The sequence below is a fragment of a genome, unplaced genomic scaffold, assembly GCF_019419815.1.
Source record: "Pyrus x bretschneideri cultivar Hongxiangsu unplaced genomic scaffold, Pyrus_bretschneideri_v1 Contig8, whole genome shotgun sequence".
NCBI lineage: Eukaryota > Viridiplantae > Streptophyta > Magnoliopsida > Rosales > Rosaceae > Pyrus > Pyrus x bretschneideri.
In genome coordinates, this window is record NW_025999820.1 from 10,833,368 (window position 1) to 10,845,343 (window position 11,976).

General features: G+C 36.4%; 3 protein-coding genes across 3 annotated transcripts; 2 read left to right on the plus strand and 1 right to left on the minus strand.

Moving 5' to 3' along the window:
* Positions 1 to 958: 958 nt before the first annotated feature.
* Positions 959 to 3,258, plus strand: LOC103951902 (UBP1-associated proteins 1C). The gene is made up of 6 exons (XM_009363384.3): positions 959 to 1,190; positions 1,314 to 1,388; positions 1,572 to 1,705; positions 2,032 to 2,489; positions 2,713 to 2,823; positions 2,948 to 3,258. Exons 1-5 carry the CDS (start codon positions 1,104 to 1,106, stop codon positions 2,715 to 2,717), a joined length of 759 nt encoding a protein of 252 aa, XP_009361659.2. The 5' UTR covers positions 959 to 1,103; the 3' UTR covers positions 2,718 to 2,823; positions 2,948 to 3,258.
* A 569-nt stretch (positions 3,259 to 3,827) lies between these two features.
* LOC103951901 lies at positions 3,828 to 6,628 on the minus strand. The gene is made up of 6 exons (XM_018648586.2): positions 6,463 to 6,628; positions 5,405 to 5,486; positions 5,138 to 5,245; positions 4,521 to 4,647; positions 4,331 to 4,448; positions 3,828 to 4,214 (listed from the first exon to the last, which is right to left on the minus strand). Exons 2-6 carry the CDS (start codon positions 5,412 to 5,414, stop codon positions 4,161 to 4,163), a joined length of 417 nt encoding a protein of 138 aa, XP_018504102.1. The 5' UTR covers positions 5,415 to 5,486; positions 6,463 to 6,628; the 3' UTR covers positions 3,828 to 4,160.
* Positions 6,629 to 9,889: 3,261 nt separating this feature from the next.
* Positions 9,890 to 11,969, plus strand: LOC103951898 (pre-mRNA cleavage factor Im 25 kDa subunit 1). Its single transcript, XM_048575741.1, has 7 exons — positions 9,890 to 10,341; positions 10,475 to 10,520; positions 10,674 to 10,767; positions 10,854 to 10,927; positions 11,012 to 11,098; positions 11,431 to 11,541; positions 11,632 to 11,969. The coding sequence occupies exons 1-7, from the start codon at positions 10,160 to 10,162 to the stop codon at positions 11,701 to 11,703; spliced, it is 666 nt and encodes a 221-aa protein (XP_048431698.1). The 5' UTR covers positions 9,890 to 10,159; the 3' UTR covers positions 11,704 to 11,969.
* Positions 11,970 to 11,976: the final 7 nt, after the last annotated feature.

Sequence of the window (11,976 nt, forward strand, 5' to 3'; positions counted from 1 at the left end):
TGGATATTTTATCATGCAAATATTTAAGAGAGCGCTAAGTGCTTAAAAGTTCAACAAAATCATTGCTAAAACCAAAATTTCACTACTTTTTGGGATTTTGGAACCAACTTTGGATGGAAAGTTGTATTTTTAATAATAATAAATAAAAAAAACTATGATACAAGAATGAAGCGACCCAACTTGATGTAAATTATCAAAAGAACACTCCTGAAAAAAATGGACTTTTGGAGAAGAAAAAAAAAAGAAGAGTTAATGCAAGAATATAACCATTAATTTTAATAGGGATGAATTATAGTTTTTTTTTTCCTAATTACTATGTGTTAGTAGTTAATTGGAGTTGAGTTGGGAGCTAATTTCTACTAAAAGGTTCCTTGAAAATTAGCTCCAATTATTTTTTCTAATTTACATATATCAATGGTCAAGAATCCTCGCTTACTCCTAGCACGTCTCAAAGTATTACATATATTTAAAGCAGGAATGGACATAGCCAAGTTACATATACCAGAGTGTTCGTTTCTATGCTCAGTAGTTTAAATTTCTATGCTCAGTAGTTTAAATTAGCTTAGAATATCGCTCTGATAATAATATAAAAAAGAGTGGTACTATCTGTACACCCAACATCTCTCAATTTATAGCCGTTGGATCAATTAAATTGAAGATAATCAATGAAAAAAAAAAGAGCAAGTAGAATGGGAGCGAAAACTAAACCTTCCTGTTTCGGCCTAATTAACAAGTGTGTATGAAAGATAAAAATGATGTTTGAATAGCATTGCTATTATAAAAAAAAAGTGTTGTCCAGAAAACTATGCAGCAGAATGGGCTTAAATTGAGATAGACATAGTTCAAATTTTGGGCCTCCAATTATCCTTCACATGTGGGCCGAAACATGTCGCCAATCATGTAAAATGAAACGGAGCGGATCGCAGTCGTTTTGGTATTGAAAACTTCTAACCCAAAACCCTAATTCTAAATCCTCCTGCAAATGCCTTAAACCCTCCGGAACTTGGATCACCTCTTCGGTCACCTGGTCGTAGTCTCGTAGAGCTTTCTCTCTCTTCTGGATTTGAGCTTGGGTTTGTTGCATACAGCTGAATCAGAGAGAGATGGTGTGGTTTCAGTGCGAGGATTGTGGGGACAACCTTAAGAAACCCAAGGTTCTGGGTCACTTCAAGTGCTGCTCTGCTCGAAAGGTCTCTACTTTCCTAATCCCAAGACTGTTTGGTTGCCAAGAAAATTTGGGCTTTTATTAAGTTTTGATCTTTTGACTTATTGGGTTGCTAATATTGTCGCTGTTGTTGCTGTTCATGTTTCAGTTTTCGTGCATTGATTGCGGAGAGACATTTGGAAGAGAAACCGTTCAGGGTCACACACAATGTATGACTGAGGCGGTGAGTGTTCATTGTTTGGATTATGAATCGAACGGTTTCGATTAGAAAATATTTTGAATTGAAGGGTTTGGATTTGAAAATTTAATGAATGGGGTAAAAGGGGGTGATATTATTTTGCCGGAACTTGTTATGGATTATAATTTTGCCGGGATGTAGAGTTGATTCCTTTGTTTTTGTTTTCAGGAAAAATACGGTCCCAAGGGCGGACAAGGGAAACCTTTGAATGGTGGGGGAGCCAAGCCCAACAAGGATGGAAAGCAGCAACCCGATTTTGATATTACTGTCGGGTTGACTAAGCGATTTCCATGGTTTTGTAGGTATGTTCATCTCATCTTATTTTGTTGGTGATCTTTTATTCGCATGTTTATTTATATTTCGTATCAAATGATTGCCGTGAACTTAAGAATTTCCCATAGCGATGCATAATGCATTTTATGTTTTTTTGTTAAATTTCTATATGCATTCATGCTAGCGCTGCCCTTTGAAAGTGATGGTTTCAAATTGCTGAATTAGTTTGTTTTGAACTTTTGAGTAAATGCATTGTCTGTTGTCGACATGAAACATGGAAGAGAGTCAGAGAAGAAAAAGATGTAAATTGACATTGTGATCTGATAGTTTGCTGGATATATCTGTGTACTTTCAGTCTTTGCAATACTAAAGCTACCAGTGAGCAGACCCTCCTGCTGCATGCTGATGGAAAGAAGCACAGGGCAAAAGCCCGAGCTATCCATGCTGCAAAGCAACAACCTAAGCAGCCGGAAGAATCTGTTCCGGATACAAAACCTCCACCCGAGGACACGCTAAAGGGTGAAGTTCTTGAGAATAAACAAATAGAGGAACCTAAGTCGCATGATGCGTCTAGGGTCAATCCCAAGCATAAAATTTCCGAAGCAGAGAATGATGCCTTACTGAAAAATAAAAAGAGAAAGCTTGACGCATCCAAGAACGATGAATCGACAAAGAAGACTAAGGATAGTACATCATATGAAGTAGGAAACTGGCAAAGTGGCTCAGAGTGGGAAGAAAGAAGCAAATGGGAAAGAGGGAGAACTCACTACGAATATAAAGTGGAAGAAGTTGATTACATCAACCCTAAAATCGGTATGAAATCTAAATAATCGTTTCTTGCTTTACCCTAAAATTGTGCAATGCATCAGGCCACTCTCAAACAGAGAAAAAGATAGTAATATTCTCCTTTATATACAGATTAGTGAAATGAACACTATCATAAGAAAAGATTCACTTTTATTTATTATGCATTTGCTTTACGCCATTGCCAGTTATTTGATATAAACTCAATCGGCTTTTTATATGCATCGTGCAGAATGATGGAGTCCTGAAGATGAGGAAATTGAAAAAACTTGTGATGAAGGCTCTTGAAGAATCCGGAGTAACAGATGACGAAACCAAACTGAGTAATATGTTTGAGCACAAGGTTTGCGGCCTATCCAATGTTTATTTATTCCTTTTTATTCATTATATGCAAACTAGTAGTATCAATTGGTCATCAGACTCACCTGTTTACATTATTTTTGACGATACTGATTCTTTGGTCCCAGATCAATTCAAGTTCCAAATTTAGAGTCGAGAACAAGTATGTTCATTTGGCAGCCAAGGATTGAGGTACGGTCTGTTTGAACTGGCGTGTGATTGGGGGATTTCAGCTAGTTTCTTCTCCTTTGAAGCCCTTTCAAGCCGTGGTTTATCCCCTCGTTTGAATTCAAATTCGAATGCAGAGTTACAAATCTAGGACACGGAGGAGCTTAGGTTATATCCACATTTCTCATGTCATTTCTTCTGTTTTAAAAGTTTTCAGAAGAAATATCGTTGTCATTAATTCTTCAATTCTCTATGAATCAGACATTCTTCATTTGTTTTATGTGTTTGGAGAGAAGCTTAATCTAAAACTTCATGTTCACGAACAAGGTCATAAAAATAACAAGAAGATGGAGCAACTAAAAACACGAAAACATGAAAAAGCATTACTGGTTCTATGTTTTCAGGCAACCGGCGATGGTAATTCCGATGGGTTTGCAAATGGAAGCACTTACAGTCTACAAAGCCGATGATTCTGGTATGGGACTGACCGGCAATCATCTCCACCCCGGTCATCGGATCATAAGACTTTACCTTACAAAGTCCAGTGTTAATGACGTTTCCCGTGTTATTAGTCACTCATAACTGATGACAAGTAAGTCTCAGAAGCTGCTTGCAAGCACGGCTAGACATGTCAACGGATCGGATTTTGATCCAAATTCGATATAACGTAGTGGATAGTGTTGTAACGAGGGCTCAGGGCCTTGCTTAATTACAAGTTCACGCTACAAGGCTTGTTAATTTTCTGTCATTTTAGTGAACCACGGTGGTGGAAAGCCCGTAAAAAGCTCGTACATTAGCTGATATTATATTCTGGTTGGGCAACTGAAATGCGTTCAGGGATTAAAGATCACACAGCTCTGTATTTCACCTCTATAAAATTCTGTATAATTACAATGTTTACACATATACTCGTCTTGCCTCATTTGTTCATACAAATATGAAAATACGAAAACAGTAGCTCATCATCATCCAGAGCTTGTACTCTAGACGTCTGAAGAATTGTTTGGGAAAAGTCCAGGTTCTTTTCATCTGTCCTTTCCTTTTTTCGTTTACATCCCTTTCAACCGGAATAAAAAAAAAACATCAGTATTTGTGTTCTTACGGTCCCTTCCAATCCCACAATGATTTCTTCACGCTTGTGAAGAAGTTGCTAGCGCCTCCAATTGAGCAAATCTAGAACATCCGACACAATGCTATGATCAACAGCACGACAGAACAAACTAGTGTCTGCAACAATTGGATAATTATGCCAATTAATCCTCTGATACATGGTTGAGGATGTAAACTTTAAACTGCAGAAACATGCTAGAATGGAAACACATAATCGAGAGAGAGAGATATACAGCAATTGCAGAGGCGGCTAGTCCTGCTCGCTCCCTAGGATCCTTCCGATAGTAATTTCCAAAATAGAGGACTGTGGCATAGTACCACATTAATGGGAAGACGAAGCCTAAAAGAAAACTGCAGTGCAAGAAACAGGAATGAGACAAGGAATAATAAAAACTGAGGGATAGAGGAATTAAAGATACTCACGAAAACCATCCTATCCCGCAGCCAAAGCAGGGAAGCTGTTTCTCGTACATCCCTGATGGAAAGTCATCTGCGTCTCTAATTAAGGTGTATTTTCCCTTTTCAGGATCCGCAGCTTCTGTTGCTTGCCCTACCATGACCATAAGACCTCTCACTTGTCTGGATAAACAGTTGATATGAAAGATCCAGTTGCTATAAAGATCTTGTTTATCGACAGAAAATAGAAATTATATACATCCCGGATCAGATTCATGACATTTTTAAATTACTACTGCATCCCAGCCCAATGTTTAATCAGGGAGTATATTAACACAATCATCAATTCTAGCATGCCGATACATTCTCCCGCTAATAGGTCTTAAACAAGCTGATTGGTGCTGGAAGTAGATACGACAAGAGGCATTCCATTTTAAGTACTAAGTTAAAAAGCTATCTAAACAACTAACAATCATGGATGGAAACTGTGCATGAATGACAAAAAAACACAATTTGATAGAACAAACACATTCCATAGTCCATGCGAGGAAGATTGATACTTGTCACAGATAATTGTAAAAGCACTTATAAGTTGCGAAACCCAAACAGGATTTGCTAAAGAAAATGTCCAAACAAGATCCTACCTTTAAATATTGTACTTAATCGAGCTGATGGTCTCAAAAGTTCAAGATGCTTTTCAGATGATGATCTCACCAGCTCAAGGTCGTTTCTCAAACCCTCTCCCGAAGCATCTGCAACACCAATAAATCTTGTATCAGAGTAAGGAAGTAGTAAAATCATGGCTGGTCATGCTAACTTAATCGTTATAGTTCTGAACAAGTGAATATATAGGCATAATTTATTATATACAAAAAAGATTAAGCCCGAGTATTCAAGAGATGTTTGAGTACTTTGATCCATGAGTCCTACAGCAGAATTGCAGATGAATACGAGGGGCCAAATCCTGACTTCTGTTACCACACCTTAATATACCTGCTCCACAAAATTAGAATTTCAGTTCAGCTCCAATTTATCCAGGATTTTTTTTTCTTTTGTTCATGATCTTTGAGAAAACATTTATCTTTACTTGCTCGCATATCAAACATAAAACTTGAACTAAAGCTTGCAACTGCTTGGAGCTAAACAAGCCCTCCCCTTACTATGGTTAAAAATCATTCAGAAAGCACCTTTCTCATGGCAAGCAAATTCATTCCTGACAAATTAAAGCATACTACGGGAATTGGGATCATTATCTTAAACCGGAACTGAACACAAGCAATTGATTGTAGCTAAACAAGCACTCCCCTTACTATGGTTAAAGAAGATTCACAAATCACCTTTCTCGGGTCATGCAAATTCATTCAGTACAAAATTAAAGTATACTCCGGGATCATTCACTGATTTGGTATTGCTATGCTTTAAAAAAAAAAAAAAAAAAAAAAAATTGCTTCTGCTGTGCTGTGAGAATAAGCTCATTTTTGCTGCTTCACATTTTCAGCCTTTTTCTTTCACCCAAAACTGAACACTGGGGTGGATTGGACCCAGCAACATTTTGCTATTCTCCAGCTCAGGTGGAAATACAACACAGGTTTTACATGGTACTATGATGGACGACTACTTGGGGCAACAAAACCTTAGTTCTTTTGAGTTGCGTCCTAAAAAATTTCATTAACCATTCGCTCGCATCTAATTATCTATGCATGTGCTGCAAAACCTTCCACAAAAATTCTAAATCGTCCCAATTCAGCTCATACACCTTTGAATTAAGAAATCCGAAATTCAAGCAAACACAATCATGTCAAGACAAATTATTGAAAACCCATCAAGCACTAACATCAAGTTTTGTAAAAGTTTTAAACTTTATGCAAATCCCAGCAAACCCAGAAGAGAAAAACAGTTCAAACAAACCAATCATAAAAATTGAAAGAAAATGTGCAGATAGAAAGCTGGAAGAGGAGAAGGAACTTGCCCAATGATTTGCAGGAACTGGGGAGCAAAATTCCGATGAAATTTCTCCTGCACAGATCAAAATTTGAGAGGGGCACTTTGCGTATTTGAGAGAGAGGTAGGTCTTGTACTGTCTTACGGGTCAAGGAAGGCTCCCTACAGTGCAGAAAAATTGACTCCACCAGTCTGTTGTCTTTTAAAATTATAAAATACAATTTACATACTTATCAAGTTATAAATAAATTATTTATATTCTTTATTTTTTTTAATTTTTTCAACTATTTATTTATTTATTTTAATTGTTTTGGTTTGTATTAATAATATTATTTTGTTTGTAATAGTTGCTAAAATTATTTTAAGAATGGTTGGTAGAGGAATCAACGATTTTGATTGGATAATAGATAAAAAGACATCTAAGCCCAGTGTTTGACTCTCAATTATCTGTGAAACTACGCAATTTGATTGGGTGGGGGATTTTGGGCTTTAGAGCGCCTACGGTTGACATGTCGTTTTCCATTTTTTATTTTATTTTCCGGTTTAAATATCGCCGCCTTGTGCCGGCAAAATAATTAGAAATAAATTATGCCTTTAATCAAGATTTTTTTATCCGACCAAGAAAAGAGTTTTTTCTACTATTCTATATTATCTTTAAATTTTAAATTTCAATTTATATAAAATACTAGGTTGGATGCTTAGTGAAGTCCAAGTTTAGAAATAACGATTTAAACAAGAATAATGTTAGCTTGACTAAATTTATAGATTAAATTTGTAAATTAAATCATGCATCATCAATAAAAAAATAAGCACGTTAATCAACATTTAAGTAATAATTTAATCATCAACTTTCATGTCAACTTGTTTACAAAATTTATAAAATTGCACCTTAACCTTTTCATTAAAACTTCAAAAAATGTGTGTGCATACTTTATTCATATTTTTGTGTGTGTGTGTGTGTATATATATATATATTCACTATTCTATGTACAGTAATCTCTTGTGAAATGTGATGGTGAGATTTATATTTCTGATCAATATATAAGTTAGTAATATACCCAAGAATGTAATGCAACAAACATTTTCTAATTTACGTTATCATTGCAAATATGAGTTGTATATCTGTTGATTATATAAATGGATGATAATTTCTTGTGAATTGTGATGGTAAGACGTACATTTTGGTCTATATATGAATAACGCTCCAAGAATATGATACAACCAACATTTACTACTTTATAATTTTCTTGTTTTTATAATTTTATTGCTTTCTAATATCAATTTTTATTTTTTTAACTAAATGGAATTAGTGCATCCATATTATCAACGTGGTTAAAAGGCACACACCATATTAACACATCAACATGGGATCCACGGTCCACCTTTATATGTATTGTTAATACTATTCTGAAAAGCATTCTAGGCGGGATCTAAGCGCTAGGCAGAGATCGAACGCTATGGTTAGGGTCTAGACGTTTAGAAAATTGGTTAACTTTTTAGGTAGCAATTAGGCAGCTGCCTAGGTGGTCTAGATGGCTCTAGGCGGTTCAAATTTTTTTCATTTTTTAATCTTTTTATGTAAAGGCTTGAAGATAGTTCTCTTGTAACATAACTTTGAATACATAATTCATTTTTTTCTATTCAATCAATTGTAGCTACTTATGTTTTTATTGTTATACTAATATATTTAAACTATATATTAATGAAACCCTCTTTGTCAATCAAAAGAGGGTGAAAAGACAATTTTATCTTCTATCACAACAAAAAAGTTAAGGATAGTAACGTAATTTCACAAAAAAATTTCTATTTTTTGTTTAAGTATCAACTACGAGTGATTTTATCATCTCTAATTAAAATTTAAAAAAAAAAACCTCTCTTCCTCTATCCACTTCCATGTTCTCTTTCACTCTCTTCCTTTCTCCTTCAGTTTTAAAAACAAAAGTAAAAAAATTTCACACATACTTTGTATGTGGGCATATACTAATTTAATTTTTTTTAAAAGGGGCCTAGGCCCCTAAGCATTAAGTTTTTGCCCACCCCCTAAGCATTAAGTTTTTGCCTGATGCCTGACTAGCGCCTAACGCTTTTTAGAACTTTGATTACTACCCAAAACAAGTCACATGATGATTAATTGTGGGTTTCCTTTGTTTTGTGACCCAAATTGTAATCAAGATTACATTATGGTTGCATGACACTCCAACAACTTTCCCAATGTAGAACAAGAACATTCTAGAGCAGTAAACCTGAATCAACGGGAAGAAGTAGAGGGAGAGACATCTGGTTTGGCTTGGTGATTAGCTTGCTCAACAAATTAAAGGATGATTAATAATCTAACAATAATATTTTGGTTGTTAAATGAATCATTATCTTCTAAACTTCTCAACCGCTAATTAACTTTTAATTTATGATTAATATGCAAATTTCCTTAATTAATTAACTTTCATCATCCAAAGCAAAGGGGATATGGGGTTATACATCTTTTCAAGTTACTTGGCTTGCAAGAATTGATGAATATTGAGTTTTTCTTAATTAGGTTAACTATTCATCATATTTTTGAGTTTCAATGATCACTGATTGAACTTGCAAGTTGGTGTGATTTGACTGTAAATATCTAATCTCAAAGGACCAATCTATAAACTTGTTAAATATAGAGGCATAAATCAAATCTTTTCTTTGCCTTAAACACCACGAGATGGTCCAGTGATTGGGAACGAATTTCAAGTATGTATTTCACACGACACGTCTTACGTTCGATTCCTGACGTTGGTGAATCACACGAGAGTGGCCAATGGAAGACTGAAATGTCTTCGTGAGCCTTCTCGGTCCTCGCGAAAGTGGACTAAACGAGCTGATCCCCTTTAAAAAAAAAAAAAATCTTATAATTACCTTGTCAATCAAATTTACTCTCATTTATCACTTGAACTAAAACTTATTTTCGAACCTTATCGGTTATCATTCTGCGCACTTCTCCATCTGAAATCAGAAATGCCTTCCTCCACATAATTTAGATCTTGTCAATTTTTACATCCAATATAATAGTTACATTTTTCACAAAGAAAATTGAAATTGCATAATTTACATTATTCTTTGTGGCCAAGAGCAAAAACGAAATTTGCATTTGTTGGTGGAATTTTATTGGGTCACCAGGCAAATCAGGCTTCAGTGGGGACAAAACGAGTCCATATTTGGACCCAAAGAACCCACAAAAAAACACCCAAAACATATCCAAGCCCATGAAAAATCCCCTACCACCTTCCTGCATAACACATATACAATATATTGCTACTATGATGTTTTGTGCTAAAAAACCAAAGACATGTTCTTTTGATATGACACGAGTATATTGTTATTGTAGCATCTCGTATAAAATAAAAAACACACATGAATTTTTTCCACGTGGCATTGTTAAAGTTGACACAAAACGAGACGGTGCGGTATATCCCCGTTGTTCTTCTCTCACTAGTGACAAGTAGCCAAGTAGCCAATTATCCAGGTCTCTCCGGAACGCCACGTTCGAGAGACGACACAAGAATTCGTTACCAAACTCCATACACAGGCCACCTTTCCCCTCTCTCTCTCTCTCTCTCTCTCTCTCTCTCCTCCCCGTCGCTCCTCCTCTCTCCCTTTCCTATTTATTTCTCCTCCTGCGCCTGAAATTTCAGTTCTTCCCTTCCTATCAGTGCTTCACTTCACAAGAATCCCAGAGAGAGAGGGACACTTGAAAAATGGGGGATGAAAGGGGTTCCTTACACGTGTCAGACAGCAACGGTCTTGATCATCGTGAGATCGATGATCAGAGCCGTACGCTGGACATATACCCTCTCAGCAGCTACTACTTCGCTTCCAAGGAAGCCATTCCTGTCAAGGTCGAAGCTCCGGCCGATCGTCTTCACAGATTAAAGTCCAAGTACTTAACTTTTTTTTTCTTGGGTTTTTATTTATTTATTTGTGTATTTTCAATTGGGTTTCCTTATTTTCATCAGTTTTTGCTTAAAAAAATCAGAAATATTAATTTTGGTTTTGTGCTTGTTGAAATATAGTTATGCTGCTTATGGATTGAGGACTTGTGTGGAAGCGGTTATTCTGGTTGGTTTTCTTTGTTCTTATCAAGCAACATGTTTTATTATTTATTTATTTTTATTCGAGCGATATTCTAATTAATCTAATGTAAATTACGGGGCGAGGGATTTCGATATCGCAAATGTGAGTAAATTTGATATTGCCTTCACCATAATTCAGGTTGAGTTGTTCAAACATCCTCATGTGCTGCTCTTGCAAATAAGAAACTGCATTTTTAAGCTGCCCGGGGGCCGCCTAAGACCCGGCGAATCAGGTGAATTTAACTCGTCAGTTTCGTCGAAATAAGGACTTGAAAATGTTGTGAGGTTTTACTGAAATGGAAGTTGTTTGAACTCGCAGAGATCGACGGATTGAAACGTAAGCTGTCGAGGAAGCTATGTATCAATGCTGATGGTGATGGGATTCCTTGGGAGGTATGGAACATGGAAATATGTTGTTTTGTTTTCGGGTGGTATTCATGTTGAAAACTTGTTGGTGTAAATTGTTTCAATGTTTAGGTTGGGGAATGTCTTGGGGCATGGTGGAGGCACGACTTCGAATCATTGCTCTGCCGGGACTTGCCAACCAGAGTTGAAAGCCCAAAGGTAACGCGCTCGGTCTCCTTCTAACATGTGCTAGTTAACAGTGAACTGAATAATCGACGTGGCAACCAATCTGTTAAGATCATAATAATTGATGTATAGCGGGGTGCTAGGATCAGTTGGCAACGCGCTGGTGCTGATTTGGCTGTGCCTTGTGGCTAGGATCTGCCCGCCTGGGTGTGCAACTGATCGTAGCACTCCCTTGATGTATAATATTGGGAATGAAGTATTGTACTATGTCATCGACTCATCAGTTAATGTGTTTGCCCTCCCAACAAGGCTGCTTCATCTGGATGCCAAGAAGCGTGATTTCTTATGTTTATGTCATTATGTAGGAGTGCACAAAACTCTACATTGTGCAGTTACCAGATTGTCGGAAGTTCATTGCGCCAAAAAACCAAAAACTGCTTGCTATTCCCTTGTGCCAGATCGCCAAAAACAACGAGGTAAATGAATCTTAAAATTTGTGTCCGTACATGTTTGTAAGCGTTTGAACATGTGATGGGAGATTGAATTAGTCTTATTGTGTTCCACAGACGTATGGACCTATAATATCAGGTGTTCCAGAGATGCTATCAAAGTTTACCATCAACATTGTAGAAGATTAAAACCAATTTGATCGCCGTTGTAGAATATGCCGTGTGGTTTGCAGATGAGGATTAGCAGTAAAAATGTGCTTTGGGGCAAGTTGTTCCTTGGCAGCTATCTCTCTGTAAATTTTGACAACCGTTTGTGTAATGTACATAGCGTGTAGATTTTGTGTGTAGATTTCTTTTGTAACTTCTATGTCCGACGCTATAGTTTTCAATAAGGTCGGAACATGGCTACAATGTCAGCTCTCTTAGAGAATTAAAAGAAAAAACTGTTTATGGAAGTCCGAA

Bases quoted from the DNA above. Each gene is read 5' to 3' on its own strand.
- LOC103951902 (XM_009363384.3), top strand. From the start codon at position 1,104: ATGGTGTGGTTTCAGTGCGAGGATTGTGGGGACAACCTTAAGAAACCC. The intron at 1,191-1,313 runs GTCTCTACTTTC...TTCATGTTTCAG, and splicing joins AGTGCTGCTCTGCTCGAAAG to TTTTCGTGCATTGATTGCGG. The intron at 1,706-2,031 runs GTATGTTCATCT...GTGTACTTTCAG, and splicing joins CGATTTCCATGGTTTTGTAG to TCTTTGCAATACTAAAGCTA.
- LOC103951901 (XM_018648586.2), bottom strand. The intron at 4,449-4,520 runs GTGAGTATCTTT...CTTGCACTGCAG, and splicing joins TGCGGGATAGGATGGTTTTC to TTTTCTTTTAGGCTTCGTCT. The intron at 4,215-4,330 runs GTATATCTCTCT...CAATTGTTGCAG, and splicing joins TAGCCGCCTCTGCAATTGCT to ACACTAGTTTGTTCTGTCGT.
- LOC103951898 (XM_048575741.1), top strand. From the start codon at position 10,160: ATGGGGGATGAAAGGGGTTCCTTACACGTGTCAGACAGCAACGGTCTT. The intron at 10,928-11,011 runs GTATGGAACATG...TTCAATGTTTAG, and splicing joins GTGATGGGATTCCTTGGGAG to GTTGGGGAATGTCTTGGGGC. The intron at 11,542-11,631 runs GTAAATGAATCT...TGTGTTCCACAG, and splicing joins AGATCGCCAAAAACAACGAG to ACGTATGGACCTATAATATC.